This window comes from Cetorhinus maximus, chromosome 16 (genome assembly GCF_964194155.1).
Source record: "Cetorhinus maximus chromosome 16, sCetMax3.hap1.1, whole genome shotgun sequence".
NCBI classification, from domain to species: domain Eukaryota; kingdom Metazoa; phylum Chordata; class Chondrichthyes; order Lamniformes; family Cetorhinidae; genus Cetorhinus; species Cetorhinus maximus.
In genome coordinates this window covers 32198187-32223083 of record NC_135894.1, presented here as the reverse complement: position 1 = coordinate 32223083, position 24897 = coordinate 32198187, and the positions used below count along the sequence as shown (strand labels likewise).

General features: G+C 43.6%; 1 protein-coding gene across 1 annotated transcript in view; it reads left to right on the top strand.

Moving 5' to 3' along the window:
- The window catches only part of spag17 (sperm associated antigen 17), a 342330-nt gene that overhangs the window by 253713 nt on the left and 63720 nt on the right, over positions 1-24897 (top strand). Inside the window, exons 45-49 of the mRNA XM_078559611.1 lie at positions 2349-2402; positions 8418-8520; positions 10153-10258; positions 15601-15726; positions 19222-19347. Of these exons, the coding sequence (XP_078415737.1) occupies positions 2349-2402; positions 8418-8520; positions 10153-10258; positions 15601-15726; positions 19222-19347 (515 nt within the window). The remainder of the gene's footprint in view (positions 1-2348; positions 2403-8417; positions 8521-10152; positions 10259-15600; positions 15727-19221; positions 19348-24897) is intronic.

Here is a 24897-nt window from a genome sequence, read left to right as displayed (position 1 = left end):
TGCACTGGAGCCCTTGTCCCGGCATTGTACTGAAAGCCAGCCAGGAAAAACTAGATGACTCTATTTTCAAAGTCTGTGAGGACCTTGATGTTGGGCATTTCTCCACCAGTCCACGACTTCTCCCTTTTGTTGTGTGCCAGCTTGTCCTGCACAAAGACAGATGGAGAGAATGTAAGCAGGACGCCTGCCAGGCCAGATGAGAAGGATGATTGGCATGTGTGGGTGGTGAGTAGTGCCATGGATGGGATGAGGACACGATCCACAGGGCAGATGAAGGTATGTGTGAGAGAGTGAATGGTGATGTCTCTTGAACTGGCAGTGAGTGAGATCACTGTGGATGTGTGATGGGTTTGTGAGTGTGTGAGGTGAGAGTGATGAGAAGAGTGACTTACCCTGGCAGAACGGAGGAGATCATTCATCCTGTTTAGACACTGGGTGGCTGTCCTCTTTTGCAGGGCGTTGACGCTGACCACTGGTGTCACCGCATCCCATGCTGGATTTGTTACCTTGCTTCACCCAGAGTGGGGGTAGAGGACTTCACGGTGGGCCTCCACTGTGCCCAGTAGGTGCCCAAGGGAGGCATCGCTAAATTTTGGGGCAGCACGTTTCCTCCCTTTGGCAGCCATGACTTTCCAGCAGCTTACGATCCCTTAGAGAGTGCAGGGGTGCCCTTTAAATACGGTGCCCAGATTATTGAAGGCCTGAGGTGATAGTGGGACAGGTGAATCAGAAGCCACCCTGCCAGCGATCTGGAGTGATTCCCGTGCATGCATTATTAATGGGGCGGGATGTGCTGGGAATGGGATGATACAGCATGAAAATCCGTCGTTGCGGCTGGTGAGTAAAATGACTTTTTTCCCGCTCACTACCGCACTTAGTGCAAAACTGGGATGGTTCCGCCAAATGGCTTCAGTCTTCCCAGTATTTAATTGGAGGAAATTTCTGCTCATCCAGTGCTGGATGTAGGATAAGCAGTCTGAAAGCTTAGCAACAGTCAAGGAGTCAGGAGAGATGGTGGGAGACAGAGCTATTAGCGTACATGTGAAAACTAATGCTGTTCCTTTGGATGATATCATCGAGGGGCAGCATTACATGGGAAATAGGAGAACACCAAGGATAAATCCTCAGGGGAACATCAGAGGTAATGGTGTGGGAGCAGGAAGAGAAGCAATTGCAAGTGATTCTCTGGCTGCAGTTAGATAAATATGGAACCAAGTGAGAGCAATCCCACACAGCTGGACAACAGCGGAAAAGCATTGGAGGAGGATAGGGAATCAAAGAGGTGTTAAAGGTTGCAAACAGGTTGAGAAGGATAAGGAGAGAAAATTTACCTTTGTCACGGTCATGTCGGATGCCATTTGTGACTTTGGTAAAAGCCGCTTCAATACTGTGGCGGGGAGGAAACCCGATTGGAGGGATTCAAACGTGGAGTTTCGGAAAAGATGAGAATGGATTTGGGAGGCAACAACACGTTCGAGGACTGAAGAGGAAAGGAAAGCTATATTGGGACAATAGTTTTCAGGGACGGTGGGGTCAAGGGTTTTTTTTTAGAAGAGGGGTGATTACAGCAGAATTAAAAGAGAGAGGGACAATTTGCAGTAGAGCAAAGAAGCCGGGATTATCTTTGCATTCCAGGCTGATCCTGGAGTAGTGAGCAGTTTTAGCAAACAAGAACAGAACCCAATCGTATTTTAAGTGGTCCAGCCAGACCTGGCAGTCGATGGCTAAACCAGTTGTGCACATATCCTTTCAAGTCTGTGTCCCTTGGAATGAAGGAAGCAGAGATGAGAGCCATTTCAGGGGAAATGGCCAGGGTGAGAGAGAGTAATGGTTGTATTGAGGACTAACATCAAATGTGGAGCTGAGGGTGCAGTAGAGTAAATTGCCAAGACAATATCTTTAGCCCAGGAAGATTGAGATATACAAGTAGGAAGAAACGATGACTAGAAATTGTGAATATTTTGACAATAGTCTGATAACGTACATTCTAATTTCAAATGTAGTTTAGTTCTTTGTTGTACAGTATCATCAAGAATGGTAAGAAAATTATGGCATCCCAACAACAAAGCTAAAATATATACTTCTAATGAAAATTTCCAATCTGCTATAAATCTGGTACTTTAATCACAGTTTTAAATATAAAGAACTGTATTTGTTCATATTGCTCTTTTTTTTTGCATTATGTGCTTGTCTTTTTAGCCCTAAAAAGTTAAGCAACAATTCATTGTATACATCTTTTGTTTACAGCAAGCACTTTTTGTTCAAAGCAAACTTAGAATGACTTGTATACGAATATATCAGTGATTTTAATATTCTGTATCTTAATTTCTCTTATCTCTTTAATGCAGTAATAAAGAGCAAAACCAGATGTCTAAGTGGCCACGAAGATTAGAACAATACAGGTAATAAGCTAAGCAAGGAAAGTCAAATGTGAAAAAATAAGGAAGGGGCTAATTTAAAGAAAATATAATGGAAAACCAGGTGCTGTTCCTTAGAAATCTATTGTTTTCCAGGCAGCCAATGTATTGCTTCTGATTAATGCGTAAATACATTAAAAATATGACTTATTAGCATTCTGGGAGGAACTGTATAATTCCATAGCTGTCTGCCTTACTTGGCAGTAGATTTCTCCAGCCTATTCAAATATTTTGGTATGTAAAACCTAGTTAAATTCATTGGTCCTGAAAACAAGTGAGTCATCAATCCCAGTGCAAATGCCAGTACCTACTTCCCAGTGTCCTCCAGCACTGGCTCCACCAAAATTCATAAAGTCACACCTGAATAAGGATGGTACGCACTTTGTATAACTAATAAGCTTCCTCATGGAAGTCCTGGTGGAGGAGGAAGATCTGAGGAATCAACTACACGAAGCCAAAGAGGCTTTGGAAGCAAAAGTCGCAGAATTTTCCAAGAAGCAGACAGATAATGAAGTTTTGGGCGACTCAACCATTGAGCTCAGACAAGTTGAGCTTGCATCTGAGAGAGGTCTGGCCAATACTGAAGTCAAAAAGAAGGCTGAGATATAAGTCTGTGCTGGAAAGAAGAAGGTGCATAGAAAGAAGATACAGAAACACTAATAGGGCCTTAATTCTGGCAGCATACGAATACACTTTCATACATAGGCCTGGCAATCAAATCACAATCGCCAATGCCCTTGGTCGTTTGCCTTTACAAGAAAATGATGAGCATGTCCCCGTTCCACAAAAACTTGTTTTACTGTTAAATTTCTTAGATTCCTTGCCGGTATGTGCTTGACATGTCAGAGACTGGACAAGTCAGGACCCAGTCCTATCACAAGTACGTGAACAAGTGCTACATTGTTGGTCACAGGAGCCCGTATCTGATGAAATGAAACTACTTAAACAGAAGACATGAAATAACCAGTCAGGGTGGCATCTTATTGTGGGGTGCATGAGTGATAGTCCCTCCAAAGGGAAGGGAGCCTCTTTTAGTTGAACAACACAGCTCCCATCCAGGAATTTCCTGAATGAAGACTAAAGCACATAGCTATTTATGGTAGCCAGGGATGAATAGCAAAATAGAGAGTATGGTAAAGCATTGTGTGAAATATCAGCAACTGTAAAAGTTGCCAATGACAGCTCCATTACACCCATGGGAGTAGCCAGGTAGACCGTGAGTACGATTACACATAGGGCAGAATTTTGCCCTCGGATGGCGGGCGGGCCCCACTGGCTTGGCTATGTGCTTCCTGTGTTGGGGGGGAGGGATTCCCCATCTGTCAAAGTGCGCTGTTTCACGCATTGCTCCCTGAGGCAAAGTCCTGTCTCAGGGAGATTAGTGACAGGTAAGAAAAGTCAAAAAACAGAAAATTAAAAAAATATTAACAGGTCCCCCTCATGTGACAATGTCACACGAGATGGGACATGTTAATAAAAATGACATAAACTTTAATAGACTTTTTAAAAACGGACATGAAACATCCCGCCAGTGGATGAGGTTTCATGCTTTACCAGAAGCCTGCTGGGGCTCCTGGCCTGTGCGCCAGCCTTAAGGTTGGACAGGCAGGTCTTTAATTATCTTAATTAGCCTGTCACTGGCCTCAGTTGAACTCTAGGAAGAAGAAGCATACTAAAGGGAAGACGAGGCAACCATGGCTGACAAGGGAAGTCAGGGACAGCATAAAAACTAAAAAGAAATCATACAATGCGGCGAAGAGCAGTGGGAAGCCAGGGGATTGGGAAGCCTACAATGACCAACAGAGGACAACTAAAAAAGAAATAAGGAGGGAGAAGATTAAATTTGAGGGTAAACTAGCCAGTAATATAAAAGAAGATTGCAAGAGTTTTTTTTAGATATATAAAGGGCAAGAGAGAGGCAAAAGTGGACATTGGGCCGCTGGAAAATGACATTGGAGAAGTAGTAGTGGGGAACAAAGAAATGGCGGAGGAACTGAATAGGTACTTTGCGTCAGTCTTCACAGTGGAAGACACGAGTGGCATCCCCAAAGTTCAAGAGAGTCGAGGTCAGAGGTGAGTATGGTGGCCATTACCAAGGAGAAGGTGCTAGGAAAACTGAAAGGTCTGAAGATGGATAAATTACCTGGACCAGATGGATTACACCCCAGAGTTCTGAAGGAGATAGCTGAAGAGATAGTGGAGGCGTTAGTGGTGATCTTTCAGGAATCACTGGAGTCAGGGAGTGTCCCAGAAGACTGGGAAATCGCTAATGTAACCCCCCTGTTTAAGAAGGGAATGAGGCAAAAGATGGGAAATTACAGGCCGATTAGCCTGACCTCGGTCGTTGGTAAGATTTTAGAGTCCGTTATTAAGGATGCGATTTCAGAATACTTGGAAGTGCATGGTAAAATAGGGCAAAGTTAGCATGGTTTCATCAAGGGGAGGTCATGCCTGACAAATCTGTTAGAATTCTTTGAGGAGGTAGTGAGCAGGTTAGACAAAGGAGAGCCAATGGATGTTATCTACTTGGACTTCCAGAAGGCCTTTGACAAGGCGCTGCACAGGAGGCTGCTCAGTAAGATAAGAGCCCATGGTGTTAGAGGCAAGGTACTAGCATGGATAGAAGATTGGCTGTCTGGCAGGAGGCAGAGAGTGGGGATAAGGGGGTCCTTCTCAGGATGGCGGCCGTTGACTAATGGAGTTTCGCAGGGGTCAGTGTTGGGACCACAACTTTTCACTTTATACATTAATGATCTAGATGAAGGAACTGAGGGCATTCTGGCTAAGTTTGCAGATGATACAAAGATAGGTGGATGGACAGGTAGTATTGAGAAGGCGGGGAGGCTGCAGAAGGATTTGGACAGGTTAGGAGAATGGGAAAAGAAGTGGCAGATAGAATACAACGTGGGGAAGTGTGAGGTCATGCACTGTGGGAGGAAGAATAGAGGCATAGACTATTTTCTAAATGGGGAGAGAATTCAGAAATCTGGAGTGGAAAGGAACTTGGGAGTCCTAGTCCAGGATTCTCTTAAGGTTAACTTGCAGGTTGAGTCGGTAGTTAGGAAGGTAAATGCAACGTTGGCATTTATTTCAAGAGGACTAGAATATAAAAGCAGGATGGGCTGCTGAGGCTTTATAAGGCTCTGGTCAGACCACATTTAGAATATTGTGAGCAATTTTGGGCCCCATATCTAAGGAAGGATGTGCTGGCCCTGGAGAGGGTCCAGAGGAGGTTCACGAGAATGATCCCAGGAATGAAAGGCTTAACATATGAGGAACGTTTGAGGAACCTGGGTCTATACTCGATGGAGTTTAGAAGGATGAGGGGGGATCTGATTGAAACTTACAGAATACTGAAAGGCCTGGATAGAGTGGATGTGGGGAAGATGTTTCCATTAGTAGGAGAGACTAGGACCCGAGGGCATAGCCTCAGAGTAAAGAGAAGAGATGAGGAGAAACTTCTTTAGCCAGAGAGTGGTGAATCTATGGAATTCATTGCCACAAGGCTGTGGAGGCCAGGTCATTGAGTGTATTTAAGACCGAGATAGATAGGTTCTTGATTGGTAAGGGGATCAAAGGTTACGGGGAGAAGGCGGGAGAATGGGGTTGAGAAACTTATCAACCATGATTGAATGGCAGAACAGGTTCAATGGGCTGAATGGCCTAATTTCTGCTCCTATGTCTTATGGTCTTATGGACAGGTCGGCGGGCGGACAGCTGATTTTGCTGTCTGCCCACCTTCCTGAAAATTTAAAGGGATCGGGATGTCATTGGGGGTTCCTCCCGACGTTATCCCACATCATTTTCCCGTTGACGAGCGGGCCGCGCCCCCAAATCGCCGATGGGAAAATTCAGGCCATTGACTATGTTGGACATTTCCTGGGAACAATGTTTCTGCTCATTGTCAATGTCCATTGAAAATGGTTGGGCGTATATGAGGTGAAGTCACCAACGTCGGGCGCTACAATTGAGAAATTACTTCAGAGGTCTGCCATTCATGGACAATCAGAAGTAATTATTTCTGATAAGGGCACGGCATTTATGAGTGTTGAGTTTCAATAGTTTTTCAGCCTCCACGGTATCACTCATGTAAAAAACTGCACTGTACCACCCTTTCCTCAAATGGACTGGCTGAAAGAGCAATTCAAACATTCAAGACAGGCATGAAAAAATTAACTGATGGCAACCAAGCAAGCACACTTTCTTTTTCATTACAGAACTACCCCTCACACAACAGGTGTCACACCTGCGGAGTTATTGTTGAAACGCCATCTCAGGACAAGGTTGAGCTTAATAATACCGATTTTAGAGGGGAAGGTGGAACGGAGTCAGAGAAGCCAGAGAACAAGACAGAACTGGAATAGTCGTGACAGGAAGTTTACCGTGGGAGAGCCGGTATATGTGAAACACTTCAGGGAAGGACCAAAGTGGTTACCGGGTGAAATAAGTGCGGTGACTGGACCTCTATCTTACCATGTGGAGGTGGAAGGCCAGATCATCCGTAAGCATGTGGATCATTTAAGGAAGAACGAGACAAATCATCAAGAAATGGTTCTACCAGTGACCGTGACTGGGTCTGCGTTTCCTGTTGAGGCTACTCAACCCAGGACTGACATGTCTGATGTTCCAGTATGAGTTGAGGATACAGAACTGCAAGCACCCACCGAAGCACCTGATGTTTAGGCAACTACGCAAAAGGAGGTTCCTGACAAAGAATCTGAAGTTGTGGAGCTGCAACATTCCATGTGCCAGGAAACCACCTGAAAGACTGAACTTGTACATTCCTTCCCCAGTGTCAATCTTTTGTCTTGAAAAATATGTGCTCGTAAATACATGTATAGCTGAGTTAAATGGGGAAGAATGTAGTAATTATGATTTTATTTAGTGTGTAATGTACCTTTAAGAATAACACTTGTTAGGAAAGATCACATGATCTGTAGTAACCAATAGGAGAGCAGTGTAGTTGCTGCTGAGTATATTGCAAATAAACTTAATGTTTCCACTTAAGAAGTGTCTGCAGTTCAACTCTATTACTAATAGTACAACTCAGCCACCCTACAACAGTAACCATATGCTTCTAACTGCAGTGTTAGACATGTGTTTAAAAGAGAACTGAATTGAAATGAGCCAGGTTGAATGAAATCATAAACCACTCCAATTTAGCCCTGTTCAAACTCATGAGTTAAGATATGCACATTCACTTGAAGAAGGCGGCTCACCACTGTCCACCCGAGGGAAATATGGATGGGCTGGCTTTGCCAGTGACGTTCACACCCATGAATAAATAAAGCAGTTCAAGTGACTGTTCTCATCTATTTTCCTCTAGGTAAGAACTCTCTATTATGTTGCATGCCACTGAGGATCAAAAGTAGCAACTTACACTTTTGGAATTAGGCATAGAACTTTGACTAGACTACTAAATGTCATTTTCCCTATTGACCAGTGACTTATTGTTTAGATTTTGGGTTCAAGATATTCAGAGTTCAAACAGTGAAAAAAAAACCTAAACTGACAATTTGGATTTTCCCAAACATTCTTCCAGCTACAGAATAATACTAAAGCAGCAAATACTAAGCACTCATTTTGATATTTTTGGCAATATTACCACATATGGCCTGTAGACTATTGACAGTCATTGTCTGCAATCCTGTGTGTTACATTTAAATGGTGAGTTTGCTTGAATTCAGTACTAATCATGGTCGCCAATACATATATGTGATAATGCATAGCAAGAAAGAAAATAAGAATGAACAAATTATTTCCTTAAGTGAATGGATAATTAGTTGTCAGAAATCATTATTATAAAACAATTTCAAGATTGCTTTGTCAAAAATACTGCAACTTGCAGAGAAATCCAAAACATAGAAGGCGTTTTCACATGCAGTTATCAGATTCTGACCACCTTATATGTTGTACAACTGGACACTGTCAGTGAGTGTATTTGGCATCAGATGTAATAATGCATCATAGCTCATAACTACTGTATCTTTGTACTGACAGGCAAGAGCTTGATAAAGCGAAAGGAACCAAGCTAGCTCTGAAGAACATGCTTGTTCCATCATACTTTCAGTCTGACCTGAGCAAGGTCTTTGACTCAGCCCAGGTACTGCAGTTTTCCTTCTTGAATCTTTAGCACAAAATTAAGGCACTCTCTAAATGTGTAACATTTTTATTCATCAGAAGGGTGGGCATTTTCATTTATGTGCAACATCAGATTATTCAAAATAGAACAAGTTGAATATTTCTACAAAAAAAATTACACATAGCAAAATTCCTAACAACTGAAAGCAAACCAACGTCTATTACTGTTATAAGGGGAAGTCGTCATGATTTTAGAAACCTTGGTCATGCTTCACAAGCATATTGGAATTCTCTGAGAAGGATGATACATTAATGGACAAGGGTTATTTGGGGAATATAAGGGATATCTCTACATTTCCAGTTGAGAGCAGGAGTCACAGTGAGTGCAGGTTGGAGAATCGGGCTTTGTCAATTTAGTCCTATCTCTAAACTACATTCCCTGCGTGCACAGCTTGCTAATTAAGCCAAGTGACCTAGTATTATAGTAAGGCGTGTGCAATTTAAAGTGAATTAAAAGACTATTCTCAAATACAAAAGCAAAATACTGCAAATGCTGGAAATCCTCAGCAGGACTGGCAGCATCTGGGGAGAAAGAAACTGAGTTTCTATTCAGTTCTGATGAAGGGCTTTCGACCTGAAACAAATGGGTGGAATTTTATGTTGCACTGGGGCCCCCGTGCCCTGGTGTAAATGTCAGGGCAAGTACACCAAGTGCCGTATTGGGAAAGGACAGAAAAATCATTCTGCAGTGTCCAGAACTGAAACAGATATTAGGCCCTTGCAAATGCAGTAAAGAGGTCTAATCTAATCTACTTGCTTGAGATTCCCACTCCAATTTAGGTTGCACACAAAATCAGACCTTGGGGCAACCTGATAGGCTGCAAACAACAAAATACATTTTTGAAATATATCTACATGATTGTGGAGCTGGGAAGAGCAGGAGTGTTCCTCCTGACACCACATTTAAACAAGGGAGTCAGTAACCCACGGCTCATCTGCGATCCCTCCACAGGGAGCACAGCCCTCTAATCTCTCCCCCTCTGTGATCTGACCTCCAATCCCACCCCCTCCATCCATGACCCAACCTCCGATCTCTTCCCTCCTCCTGACCTAACCTCCGATCTCTTCCCTCCTCCTGCCTGAACCTCTGATTTTTTCCCCCCTTCCGACTCAACCTCTGATCTCTTCTCTCCACCAATCTGATTTCCAATCTCTTCCCTCATCCCAATTTGACCTCTAATCGCTTCCCTCCTCCTGACCCGATCTCCAATCTCTTCCCTTCTCCTGACCCAATCTCTAATCTTTCTGCCCACACACTCCTCGTCATGACTTCCAATTTCTATCATCCTGGCCTTCAGCCCAGTCCTTAATTTCCTAGCATCACAGTGATCCGATACTAGTTCACTCTTTGCACATCTCCAAGTTAATTCCAGAGGCCCAATATTGGGTATATCTAACCTCACTATTCAAGTGTCCACTCAAATTTCCAAGCCATTATTTTCCTATAAAATGGGGAAATGCTTCAAATAGAAAGTGCATTCCTTGATTTACCATGTATTATAAATATATTTCAATTAGTGTTCTATTGCGCAGATTCCACTGTTGAAGCTGAACATGGTAATAGTCTTAGGTTATAAAAATTTATTTTGTACAGGAGCTTGATATGGATTGTTTACCAAAATCATTTCCAATGAGCCAAAAGATGAAGGTGCCAGAGACATTTAATGGTTTGGCTTCAGCTGTCCCTGATACAGATACAGGTAAATGGTATAATAATTTACAGTAACCAAGTGATCAGACCTACTTTGAGCTATTATCTTATGAGGAATCATGAAGCCCTGTAATTTCATGTAAAATTAGAATTGAGCAGCTTTACTTCAAAGGGTACTTCGAAGTACCCTTTGAAGTACATAGAATCAGAAAAATGCTGAAAATGTCTCACGAGGTTAGGGTGAAACTGCCATGACACCTAAAGAAACTGATATTTCATTGACATAGAGTCCATGATATGGTAACTGCATGCATACCTCAATTGTACAGATTGTGCAGCAGAATGTTTACACTGGCTCCCTGTCCCGACTTTAGAGTTACATTACCCCAGTCCCCAAGGTCTCCTGTCTCTGATGTCTTCCTTTCACCAAGTAATAACAAACAGTAGGTAAAATCTTTGATGCCCACGTTGTGGGAATTCATGAATTGCAGTTTGTAATGTTTGGATGCAAGCTGAAATTTACCATTTTCTCTTAATTTAAAGGGTCTTTTAGAGAACTAACAGAAAAATAACAAATTATGCAGCTCAATTTTTTAAATGACTTAACTGCAATTTAACAACAAAAACTTGATTGATTGAATACCTCTGCAGTCTGTTTTTATCTTTCATCTTTTGTGATATTTTGCGTATGGGCCATGGGCCCTAGCAGTGACTAATGCTCCCTTAATGTGAAAATAGCAACACAAATATTAACGTATTGGGTTACTTGAATATACATGGCACTCAGCACACCAGAATAAAGTGTCTCTTATTTTGGCTTTTCATCTCTGCTCTTTCAAGTGCTGTGTAGTTGACTTTCAAGCTTTCATATTGAGGCGTGTCAATTTATCACCCAATTTATCACCATTTAAATAATACTCTGTCATTCTGTTTTTCCTACCAAAGTAGATAACTTCACATTTATCCAAGTTATACTGCATTTACCATGTATTTCTCCACTCACTCAACCTGTCTAAATCGCCTTGAAGCCACTTAACACCCTCATCATCACCCACATTCCCACCAAGTTTCGTGTCGTCAGCAAACTTGTAAATATTACAAAACAAAAACAGAATTACCTGGAAAAACACAGCATAAATTTTTCCAGGTCCCGACAAGAGCATGAAGCAGCACCGAAGTAATCATCGATGTATTGGAGAAAGAGTTGTGGGAGGGGGCCGGAGTAGGACTGGAACAAGGAATGTTCCACATACCCCATAAAGAGATAGGCATAGCTGGGGCCCATGTGGGTACCCATAGCCACACCTTTTATTTGGAGGAAGTGAGAGGAGTTAAAGGAGAAATTGTTCAGTGTGAGAACAAGTTCAGCCAGACTGAGATCCACAGACTGAGATCCACACTCAGTGCCATGCGCCACCATATGAACACACTCGACCTCTCCCTCCAACAGCACCGCCGCACCCTTTTTCAAAGCTGCGCGTGCCCCCAGTTTCATTTTATTCTTCGTCTCATCCGACGCCTCAACAAGAAACTTTTTCTCTTTCTCTCAAGTGCTAAGGAACGCAAGCTCCAACAACTCATCGACACCAGCACCCATCTAGGACCCTCCACCCCTGCTTGTCCCTCCATCCCCACCCCATCTTCCAATCCCAGCCCCAGCCGCGTATTCACTATACCCCCTGACCTTCCCCTCTCCGATGCTGAACGTTCAGTGCTCAGCAAAGGACTTAGTTTCATACCCTTATGCCCTCATCTCAATGAATTTCGGGCTCGGCACGATGCTGAACTCTTCTTCCGCCGTCTTCGTCTCTGTGCTCACTTCTTTGGGCAGGAGTCCTCTCCCCATTCAACGGATCCTTTTACCCACCTCCAATATTCTCCCTCCACCTGGACCCCTCCCTCTGGATTCTTACCTTCTCTTGATCTTTTCATTGAGAACTGTCGGCGTGACATTAGTCGTCTCAATTTCTCTGCTCCTCTCACCCATTCTAATCTGTCTCTCTCTGAACTTACTGCACTCCGTTCTCTCATGTCCAACCCCAACATTGTCATCAAACCCGCTGACAAGGGTGGTGCTGTTGTTGTCTGGCGCACTGACCTCTACCTCGCGGAGGCTGAGCGTCAACTCGCAGACACTTCCTCCTACCTCTCCCTGGACCATGACCCCACCACTGAACATCAAGCCATTGTTTCCAGGACTGTCACTGACCTCATCTCCTCTGGAGATCTTCCTCCCACAGCTTCCAACCTGATAGTCATCCAACCTCGGACGGCCTGCTTCTACCTCCTACCCAAAATCCACAAACAGAACTGTCCCGGCAGACCGATCATGTCAGCCTGTTCCTGCCCCACGGAACTCATTTCTCGTTATCTTGACTCCCTTCTCTCTCCCCTTGTCCAGTCCCTTCCCACCTACATCCGTGATTCCTCTGACACCTTACGTCACATCAACAATTTCCAGTTCCCTGGCCCCAACCGCTTCCTCTTCACCATGGACGTCCAATCCCTCTACATCTCCATCCCCTACCAGGATGGTCTGAGGGCCCTTAGCTTCTTCCTTGAACAGAGGCCCGAACAATCCCCATCCACCACTACTCTCCTCCATCTGGCTGAACTTGTTCTCACACTGAACAATTTCTCCTTTAACTCCTCTCATTTCCTCCAAATAAAAGGTGTGCCTATGGGTACCCGTATGGGCCCCAGCTATGCCTGTCTCTTTATGGGGTATGTGGAACATTCCTTGTTCCAGTCCTACTCCGCCCCCCTCCCACAACTCTTTCTCCGGTACATCGATGATTACTTCGGTGCTGCTTCATGCTCTCGTCGGGACCTGGAAAAATTTATTAATTTTGCTTCCAATCTCCACCCCTCCATCATTTTCACATGGTCCATCTCTGACACTTCCCTTCCCTTCCTTGATCTCTCTGTCTCAATTTCTGATGATAGACTGTCCACCAATATCCATTACAAGCCTACCGACTCCCACAGCTACCTCGACTACAGCTCCTCACACCCCACTTCCTGTAAGGACTCCATCCCATTCTTTCAGTTCCTTCGCCTCCGTCGCATCTGTTCTGATGATGCTACCTTCAAAAACAGTTCCTCTGACATGTCCTCCTTCTTCCCTAACCGAGGTTTTCCACCCACGGTCGCTGACAGGGCCCTCAACCATGTCCAGCCCATCTCCCGCGCATCCGCCCTCATGCCTTCTCCTCCCTCCCAGAAACATGATATGGCCCCCCTTGTCCTCACTTATCACCCCACCAGCCCCCGCATTCAAAGGATCATCCTCCACCATTTCCGCCAACTCCAGCATGATGCCACCACCAAACACATCTTCCCTTCACCCCCCCTGGTGGCAATCCGTAGGGATCGTTCCCTCCGGGACACCCTGGTCCACTCCTCCATCACCCTCTACTCCTCAACCCCCACCTATGGCACCTCCCCATGCCCACGCAGAAGATGCAACACCTGCCCCTTCACTTCCTCTCTCCTCACCGTCCAAGGGCCCAAACACTCCTTTCAAGTGAAGCAGCATTTCACTTGCATTTCCCCTAACTTAGTCTACTGCATTCGTTGCTCCCAATGCGGTCTCCTCTACATTGGAGAGACCAAACGCAAACTGGGCGACCGTTTTGCAGAACACCTGCGGTCTGTCCGCAAGAAAGACCCAAACCTCCCTGTCACTTGCCATTTTAACACTCCACCCTGTTCTCTTGCCCACATGTCTGTCCTTGGCTTGCTGCATTGTTCCAGTGAAGCCCAACGCAAACTGGAGGAACAGCACCTCATCTTCCGACTAGGCACTTTACAGCCTTCCGGGCTGAATATTGAATTCAACAACTTTAGATCTTAAACTCCCTCCCCCACCCCCACCCCCTTTCCGTTTCTTCCCCCTCCCTTTTGTTTTTTCCAATAATTTATATAGATTTTTCTTTTCCCACCTATTTCCATTATTTTTAAATCAATAACTGTAATACCCTGTCGTCAGTCTTTCCACCCCATCCCCACTAGAGCTGTACCTTGAGTGTCCTTCCATCCATTCTTAATTAGCACATTTTCTTAGATAATATCACCACCTTCAACACCTCTTTGTTCCTTTTGTCTGTGACATCTTTTGCTTATCTGCTCCTATCACTGCTTGCTTGTCCCTACAACCACCCCCCAACTTCTCTCCCCCCACCCCCCCACCCCCACCTTAAACCAGCTTATATTTCACCCGTCTCTTAACTTTACCCAGTTCTGCTGAAGGGTCATGAGGACTCGAAACGTCAACTCTTTTCTTCTCCGCCGCTGCTGCCAGACCTGCTGAGTTTTTCCAGGTAATTCTGTTTTTGTTTTGGATTTCCAGCATCTGCAGTAGTTTTTTGTAAATATTACATTTGGTTCCCTCATCCACATCATTGATATATATTGTGAAAAGCTGGGACCCAAGCACTGATCCCTGCGGTACCCCACTTGTCACCCACTACGAAAATGACCCATTTATTCCTACTCTCTGTTTGCTGTCTGCTAATCAACTCTCAATCCATGCCAATATATTACCCCAATCCCATGTGCTTTAATTTTATACACTAACCCCTTATGTGGAACTTTATCAAAAGCATTCTGAAAATCCAAATGTACCACATGGTTCTCCCTTATCGATTTTGCTAGTTACTTCCTCAAAAAGCTCCAGTAGGTTTGTCAAACATGTTTTCCCTTTCACAAACCCATGTTGACTTTGTCTAGCCCCATTGATATTTTCTAAGTGTCCTGTTATCACATCCTTTATAATAGACTCCAGCATTTTCCCTACTATTGATGTTAGGCTAGCCAGTCTGTAATTCACTGTTTTCTCACTCTCTCCTTTTTTTAATAGTGGGGTTACGTTTGCCACCCTCCAATCTGCCAGGAACAGAATCTACAGAATTTTGGAAGATGACAACCAACGCATCCACTATTTCGATGGCCACCTCTTTTGGTACCCTGGGATGTAGACTGTCGGGCCCTGGGAATTTATCGGCTTTCAGTCCCATTAATTTCTCCAGCACTTGTTTTAGTAATACTAATTTCCTTCAATTTGTCCTTCTCACTAGACCCTTGGTACCCTAGGGAACTTCCAGGAAGTTATTTGTGTCTTCCTCCGTGAATACAGAACTAAAGTAGTTTTTTAATTGGTTTGGCATTTCCTTGTTCTCCATTGTAAATTAGCCCATTTCAGATCGTAAGGGACCTAAGTCTTCACTAAACCTTTTCTTTCTCTAACAGTTTCTTTTTCTACAGTATATAGAGAAATGGGAAATGTGGTTTTAAGAGAAACTGTTCTCATCTCTGCAAACTGATAGGTATATAGGTTAACAGTCTCTTCTTTCAGAAAAGCATTGTTAACTAACATTTTTTATTTGTCAGATGTTAGTAACAGATCAACATTCCCAATGCCAGATCACACAACAGGAACTGACACATGCAGCTTCAAAAGATCAGATAACCCAAGACAACAAGCAGTAATTTCTCAGTCTCAACATTCCCCAGAAGGTAATGTATTTAGTAATTTATCTGCGAAACTACCATACTATTGATGAGAATACATAAGACTACTCTACTCAATGTTCACATTTTCACCAATAACCATGTGTGTTAAGTCTTAATTCTTTCTTTACTTACTTTTGGCAACATAATGGCCCTAATTTTGCGGTCAGCAGCGAAGCGACCATTCTCACTGCTGACCTCCACCTATCGTGCCCAGTTACTGGGTTGAATTTTATTCTCAGAACAGGGGTGCCCAGTGACAGTCCGTAAAGCCAAGGTTGACAAGCCCGAATTGCTTGCAGGACCTGGCATTTTATGGTGGCCAGGCAACTAATTGGTTGCTGTCGGAGCTGCTATCCCTTTAAAGGACAGCCACCAACCCCAAGAGCTGTTGGCCAATTGAAAGAAGAGGGCATCCTGGAAGGACTCTGCCCTTCCAACCAAGTATTTGGGGTTTGGGGGTGCCTGGGCCAGTCAGGCAGGCCCTGATGCAGTAGTGAGGGTGGTAGGTGAGGGCAGGTGGTTCCATTGCCAAACGGGAGGCCTTTCCTACTAGGGGACCCCTCTGTGGGCCAAGAATGACAAATAGAAGATCTTCCCCTCACCTGCGCCTGCCGCCCCCACCCCAGCCTGCTGGGAAGCCACAAGGCAATGCAACAGAGGATCTGCTTGCCACTGGTAAAATGCTGCGGCAGCAGGAAGAGGCCCATAATTGGAAACTTAAGTGGCTCAATTGACCTCTAGGTGGGAAGGCTGACCTCCACCTTCCCCACCGCTGGTAAAATGACATGGCGACAGGAAGATAACAGACACTCCACCCCAACCTTCATTTGCCATTTTACAGGCCCCCCATTTCCACGTCTGTCCCCAGAGGGCTGGTAAAATCCAACCCACTTAATGTGAAGCACCTACCAAGAATCTCACTGGGAAGGCAGAGAATTTCATCATGATGTGGGCCCCACCAAAGCTCTGCAATGTTCTCTAGTATGGGTGTAAAGGACAGAGAATGTGGTGCAGTGACTCAAAGCCATACCCACAGAATCCAAAATGAAAGGGAAGAAAAGACACATCCAGAAATGTTTAAAAAAATGTTTCGGTATTAGTCATTTTTATAATGTCATATGCACGTGAAGAAGATTTTAAAAACCAAAAATTTGAATAGTATCATGTTAAAAAGTAATAGAAATTTGAACAAAAAAATTTAAGAAGTCAGATATGTATGAGCAGAATCATGTTAAAAGTCAAATTTAAATGTGTAAGTTAAATGGTATTAGAATCATGTTAAAAAGTCATAAATTTAATCATCTTAAAAATGAGATAAATGATATCAGAAACACATTTAAAAAAGTGATATAAATTTTATCATTAAAAACATCAGATTCATGATCATTCATGATCATGTTGAAATGTTACATAAATTAAAGGAGAATTGAAAAATCTCATACCGATATCCTCATTAAATATTTACAAACTGACAGAGGAGGCTCTTTCCATGTGGCAACACCATCCCTAAAATGTTGTAGGGAGAAATGTTCATGAAAGTGGGCAATTAGCCCAAATTCACTTCAGTATTGTCTTTTCCCTATTACTGTTAACATTGCAGACTCAAATAATGGCCAACATTTTCCCCCCATTGGGGGAAAATGCGGGAGCGGGCGCGAGCGGCCGGGTGCCACCATTTTACGTGGGCGGGCCAATTAAGGCTATGCGCTCCCTGTGCGGGTGGGGGGGCTTTCCCTCAGGCGAGAGTACGCTCTTTCATGCATGCGCACGAAAGAGCGCACAGATCTCCCTAAGGCAAAGTGCTGCCTCAGGGAGATCAGCTCAGATGTAAAAGTTGAGTTTCAGGTAATTAAAACTTTTCCCTGCCATGTCACCTCATGTGACACCGTCACATGAGTTGGGACATGTCCATAACTGTTACTGAAACATTTTTTTAAATTTTAAAAACCCTCATGAAATCTCATCCCGCCCGTGGATCAGGTTTCATGCTTTTTCCGAGGCCCGCCTGGGCTCTCGGCCTGCTCACCAACATTAAGCTTGGACGGGCAGGTCCATCAATCAGGTTAATGAGTTTTTTAATGGCCTTAATAGGCCATTGACAGTTTGGCGAGTGTGCAGCCAAATCGAAAATCTAACTGATGCGGGGTGACATCATTCCCCTGCTCGCCAACCAGAAAAATATGCCCAATGAATCCTCTGGAGCAGTGTGGAATAGCCCACTGCATCTTTAGCATTTCTACGGTACAGTGCACACTTTCGAAGTTACTGATGAGAACACTGGCAGTCTTGCTATTATTATCACAGCAAAATCAGAAATAACTTTTAAGTAGTTAGAGCTGCATTGGATCTGTAGCACTCTGGATATACAGTGGTAGAGGCAGAAACACTCATCGTATTTTAAAAAAAAACTTTGATTTGCACTTGCATAAGACACTGGTTTTGCCTCAACTGGAATATTGTGTCCAACTCTCGATGGCACACTTTAGGAAGGATGTGAAGACATTGGAGAGAATGCAGAAAAGAATCACAAGAATGGTTCCAGAGATGAGGAACTGCAGTTATGAAGATAGACTGGAGAAGTTAGGACTGTTTTCCTTGGAGAGTAGAAGGCTGACAGGAGATCTAATAGAGGTATTCAAAATCATGAGTCTGAAAAGAGTAGACAGGGTGAAACTGTTCCTACTCATGAAAGGATCAAGAACAAGAGGGCACAGATTTAAAGTAACTGGCAAAAGAAACAAAAGTGGTATGAGGAGAAACTTTTTCACCACTGGGTGGCTAGAGTCTAGAATGCATTGCCTGATAGTACGGTGGAGGCAGGTCCAATCGAGGCATTCAAAAAGGAATCAGACTGTTTTTTGAATAAGAACTATGTGCAGGGTTATGGGGAGAAGGCAGAAGAATGGCACTAGGTGAATTGCTCATTTGGAGAGGCTGTGCAGACATGATGGGCTGAATGGCCTCCTTCTGCACGGTATCAAATCTGTGATTTTTGTGATTCAGGACTATGGACCAAAAGCAGGAAAGTGGGATTAGGCTAGATCGCTCTCTTTTAGCCGGCACATATGCTTTGGGTCAAATGACCTCCTTCTGAGCTGTAAATTTTCTATGCCCTATGTTTCTATGAGGAATTACAAAGATCAAGCTTATAACAGCACCTGAGAGAAATCAGTATCGTGAAGAATAATGATCATTTGGATAAAATAGAAATATATTGATACAAAAAAGTTATCAGTCAAAATAATCAAGGATTGAAGTCGATTAATAACAGGTGCTTTTGACAGAAGGTTAACAAAGGGCAAACCCAGAGACAGCAAAGAAATGAGAGGCCCATGTGAATCACACATGTTTATACATACTATCTGCTAAAATTATGGTGCAAGATGAGTAAATAAAGAATAAGTTAAAAATGTGTTTTTTAAAGAACAGTCCATCCTTGCAAACTGACAGCAGTGTCTTCTCGCAGATAAATGTCACTAACATTTTTTATTTTGTCAGATATTAGTAACAGACAAACAGACCCAATGCCAGCTTATACAACAGGGACAAACACATGCAACCTCAAAAGATCAGACAACCCAATACAACAGTTAATGATTTCTCAGTCTCAACATTCCACAGAAGGTAATATATTTAGTAATTTATTTGAGAATCTACCACACTGTTGATGAGAATACATAGATCTACTGTTCACAAATTCACCAATAATAATGTGCTTTAATGCTTAATGTATTATTTACTTATCTGGAAAATTATTATCGTTATGATCTCAGTAGACACCAGTCACTGTTTTTTTAAAAATAGAAGAAACCCAAAGCCCAAGTTATTTACCAAAATAATAAAGCCATGGTTTAAAGCAGAAGAATTTTTACTATACAAGAGTCAAACAAAGTGAACACAAATACTTCTTAGATAACTATACTCTAACATCCAGAATCAACTTAAGTTAAATATGGATGAACAGGCAAATTGTGATCTTTTATAAACTATAAATTACACATTAAATGGCAGATATAACTAAGACAGATCTTGCAAATTGGTTCAGCAGGCCATAAAGCTTGTAGGTCATTAAACTCAGTCACAAAGTCCTTCAAATACTCTGTTTTCCTCACAAAGAATTTCAGCTCCTCTACTTCTAAGATGTGGTTTGATCCCCAGCTGACAGCAACAAACAACCAACCTGAATTTGTCTTCACCAAAAATGGCACCCATCTGCAGAACCTCCTGAACCCAGTCTGGATGGTGTAGATCCACCAGTGTTATTTTCAAGTAACAGATATAGCTGCAGAAACTTATTCTCAGCTTCTGGAACCTGACTCTATCTTCTTCAGTTTGCCTGTACTGGACTCCTCAACTGCTACAACAAGCTTGATGGCTCTGTGTCCCTTTACTGCCTCAACCGGCTTCAGTCTGCCCAGAAGTTTTGGTTTCTAAATTGGTTTCAGTTTTTGTTTTCTTAGAAACAAGGAGGGTTAGATTCTTTTCTGTGTGTTTCCTTTTTCTGTTCTCTTCTTCAGCTTCAGTTTTCAGTCAGGCCTGCCTTGAAAAAACAAGCTTGGCAACGCAGATTCCATGACAATATATTGCCCCTAATTTTGCACTCAGTAGTGAAGTGATGGTACTTGCTGCTGACGTTGCCTAAAGTGCCCACTTACTTAACAAACTGATCCTGCTGAGCAATTCACTAGGAAGGCAGGAGGATTCCATTGTGACATGGGCCCCATCATAGCTCTACAGCATATTTTAGCATGGGCGTAAAGGACAGAGCATGTGGTGCAGTGAATTGAAACCATACCTACAGAATCTGTCTAAATTGACAGGAGCAGAAAATGCACCCACAACAGCTTAAAAAATGTTCCAGGGAATAAAGTCATTTTTACAATGTCAAACGTATGTAAATTAGATTTTAAAAAAATCCTTTTTTTATTCTTTCATAAGATGTGGGTGTCACTGACAAAGCCAGTATTTGTCGCCCACCCCCAATTGCCCTTGAGAAGGTGGCAGTGAGCCACCACTTTGATTTCCTTTAGTCCATGTGGTGTAGAACACCTACAGTGCTGTAAGGAAGTTCCAGGATTTTGACTCAGTGACAGTAAAGTAACAGCAATATAGCTCCAAGACAGGATAACGTATAACTTGGAGGGGTGTTCTCATGTGGCCGCTGCCTATGTCCTTTTAGGTGGTATAGGTTACAGGTTTGGAACACACTAGCAAAGGAGCCTTGGTGAGTTGCTCTGGTGCATCTTGTGTCTGGTGCACATTACAGCCTGTGCATCGGTGGTGGAGGGAGTGAATGTTTAATGTGGTGGATGGGTTGCTGATCAAATCGGTTGCTTTGTCTTGGATAGTGTGGAACTTCTTGAGTGCTGTTGATGCCACGTTCGTCCAGGCAAATGGAGAGCATTCCATCACACTCCTGACTTGTGCCTTGTGGACAGGCTTTGGAAGTCAGAAGTGAGTTACCCTCTGCAGAATTCACCGCCTCGGACCTTTTCCTGTAGCCACAGCATTTATGTGGTTGGTCCACTTAAGTTTCTGGTCAATGGTAAGCCTAGGATGTTTGATGGTGGGGGATTCAGTGATGATAAGCCCATCGAATGTCAAGGGGAGATGGTTAACTTCTCTCTTGTTGAAGATGGTAATTGCCTGGCACTTGTATGGTGCAAATGTTACCTGCCACTCCTCACCTCACCTCTTGAGTTCAGCTGTTTTGCCCATGCTTGGAGCAAACCTGTAATGAGGTCAGGAGCCAAGTGACCCTGGCTGAATTGTGAACACAATTATGTGAAGAAGTTATAGAAATTTGAGCAAAATTTTTTGAAAAGTCAAATATATATGAGCGAAATTATTTTAGAGTTATGCATTTATTTAAAAAGCCAGGTAAAATTATATCAGAATCATATTCAAAATCATATAAATTTAATAACTTAAAAAGTCAAAAATATTCAGAATCGTATTAAAAAGTTGGATAAATTTTAGGAGAATTGAAACATCTAATACTGGTGTCCTCATTAAATATTCATGGATAGTCTGAGGATGCTCATTTGACCTGGAAACGCCATCCCTAAAACATTGTAGAGCACTCTGAATTCTGGTGGGAGCTGCTTGTGCTGCAGTGACACAGATATCTGGCATGAAATTCCATGAAGTATCATTTTACCCTGTTAATATTTTGGTCACAAAGGTAAAGAATGAGCTGTCTGGAGCAGTGCAAAATGGCCCACCGTAGCTTTGGAATTTTTGCCCGACAGTGCACACTCTCGAGTTTGCTGGCACTCTCACCAGTACAATGATGATGAACACTATAGTTTTGTCATCATTATCGCAGAAAAACCTGAGCCATTGGCTTTTAAATACAGATGAATAGTTAGAGCTGCTTTGGGACTGTGGGCCTACAGTGGTAGAGGCAGAAACATTTAAAAAAATACCTGGATTTGAGTTTGAAGTGTTGTAACCTACAGGGCTTTAGACTAAAAACTGGAAAGTGGGATTAGGCTGAATAACACTTTTTCACAGAAATAATGAGCAGAATAGCATCCTTTATTTCTACAAATGTTCTGTGTGCTAAGTTTCTATGAAGAATTACGAAGGGATCTGGTGGAAAGAGGCTTATAAACAGCAGCCAAAAGAAATCAAGATTTTGAGGAACAGCGGTCCTGGTGGATTGGTGGATAAAGGGTGTTCCTGACAGAAGGTTAAATAAAAAGAGGGTAAACCAGAGGCGACAAAGAAATGAGAAGCACATGTCAATCACATGTGCTTATCCATACACTGAAAGTTTGGTGCAAAGATGAATAGATTTGAAAGGATATATAGTGAGCAGCTTAAGAGCAGGAACACAAGGAAGAGAAGCAGTTTTGTGAGGAGGAGAAGGCGGGGGGAAGTGGAAAAGAGGAGGCAACCTTAGACAGCGTCTTTCTGCCCGAGCTGTCTGTAAAGAACTCATCCGAGAGCATTCCCTGTAAGCGCAACCCCAATTCTCTAACAATCCCACACTTATTTTTCCTCTATGATTGATTATTGCTGCGCTTGGCCACAATGCAACAATAAAACCCAACACTATTCCAAACTAAATTTTTTAATGAAATCATGTCATATCGCACACAAAAGTCAACTAATCATCCTTGTGCATTCCCTTTGTGCCTGCCTTCTGTGTCCCTTTGCCTATCCAAGTGTTTCTACACAGTGCTACCCCCGTGACTGCAGCATGACTGCAGCATGAAGGCAACTGATTTTCAGTGGCGGAGACTGAAGCTGGCCTTGGGAGATGACCTCAAACTGCTCTGAGCCAAGTAGGCCTGACGGTGGACTGCCCCATCTTACCAACCTACTGATTGGCAAAGCAGGGATACTGGTGGAATGGGAGGATGACTGCTGTCTTCCAGCAAGAGGCCAGCAGGTTCCTGCTCTGTGGAGCCACTAACATGTCTCACCAATCTGCTGGAGGTTTATTGCTGGATTGCTGTAACACTATTCAAGCCTCTTTGCACACTCAAATCCACAGTACTGGTGGAAGCAGCTTGTGCCTGCTGGAAAGCTTATCTTACATAAGTTCAGTCTGAGCTTCCATTGTAGCTTCCTTGTGGAAGCTGGTTGTGCTGCAGTGGACACTGAGACATCAGGCATCGGACACGGAGGCCGCATCATAATTGTGTTGATGGAGTTGGCCACTGCATCCAGGCTGAAGAGGATGTGCTCCAAGCTCTGTGCAAAGCCCTGTGCCAATTTGGTACTAGACTCCTCCATGCTCCTTGACATTAACCAGGGACTTTCAGGCTGTCTTCCCAATGCACCAAGAGTTCATTATGTATATCCATCAAAGTGATTTTCATAAAGTACTGCAGCAGAATTGACCTCACCCGTCATCAGAATGCAGTTCATCTGTCTTGTAAAAGAGGTGCATGCTTACACCACCTGCAGTTTGTAAATCAAGGAGAGTATAGGATGAAGGGGATGTGAGAAAGAGGATTAGTTATGGGGATACTGCCATCTTCAATGGTTTCAGCTGCAGCACTGGCCTCTGTCTTCGCAATGGATATCACAATAATGGGCAGCACTGTTTCCTCCATGGTTGACAATGCAGGCCTGCTTGTCCCCCCAGTTTGCTGCAGCAGCCTTGGTTGCGCATGGCCTTGTGATGCCAGAGAGAGGGAAGTGTGCCTGTGATTGTTGCGCAATCTGTTTAGGTGATGCGGCTGTCATAGTTGAATATCAGGCAGTGGGTGCAAGCTATGTGAGATGCAGGTGTGAGACTCCCAGCAGTGTTATGTGTTTGGTATGGAAGAGAATATCAATGTCAGGTATGAGTCCTGGTTGCTTTTAGGGGATTGAGGGGTAGGGGGCGGAGGCTGAGCAGTGTCTGAGCTAGTAATGCATTTGGTAGTATATGGCATTTGAAGATGCATTCACTGACCTTGACCACTGAACTTCTTGCAGCACTGCATCCAGGCCTCAACTCCTGGCATTGACCTCCTTGGCTATCTGCTCCCATTGCCTTCTGAGTATGCCACTGGAGGGCTTCCTATCCCCGAGCTGATACAAGATATGTGTCCTATTTTCCACCTCCTCCTCCAAGGCCTCCAGTGCAGCCCCACAGCCCACTCCCATGTTGTGCCATTATTCAATGATTCACAGGTCAATTAAGTTCGTAAAAAAGCAAAATACAACAGATGCTAGTAATCTCAAATAAAAACAGTGTTCCAGCTACAATGCACCTCCCTTTAAGATGCAGGCTATCATTCAGCAGTATAGGTTCGTATTAATTGGTTCTCGCCAGTCACAGTATGACCACCTGCTCAGGCGTCCTACCGATCAACTGGGTTGATACTGCTGGCTAGAAACTGTAATCATTTAAAACAGGAGACAGCATAAAGTTGCTTGCAGTCAATGAATACTGCTTAATTGGGCATCACAACTCCTGTGCCCATTTTCAAAATCTATTGAAATTAGCCCTCCAAAATCTAACCCAGGGGCAGAATTTTCCAATTGGCGTGCGGGGGCAGTCGAGCGAGCGTCCCAACGTCACTGTGTGCCATCACGATATTTCGTTGGGTGGGTGCATGTTGATCTCTGATGCGTGCCAGACTTTAATTAACCGGCCACTTAAGGCTCTTGAGGTGCCAATCGATGGCAATTTTTCAGTGCCCGTGCAATCTTTGGGTCGGCGCACAGGCG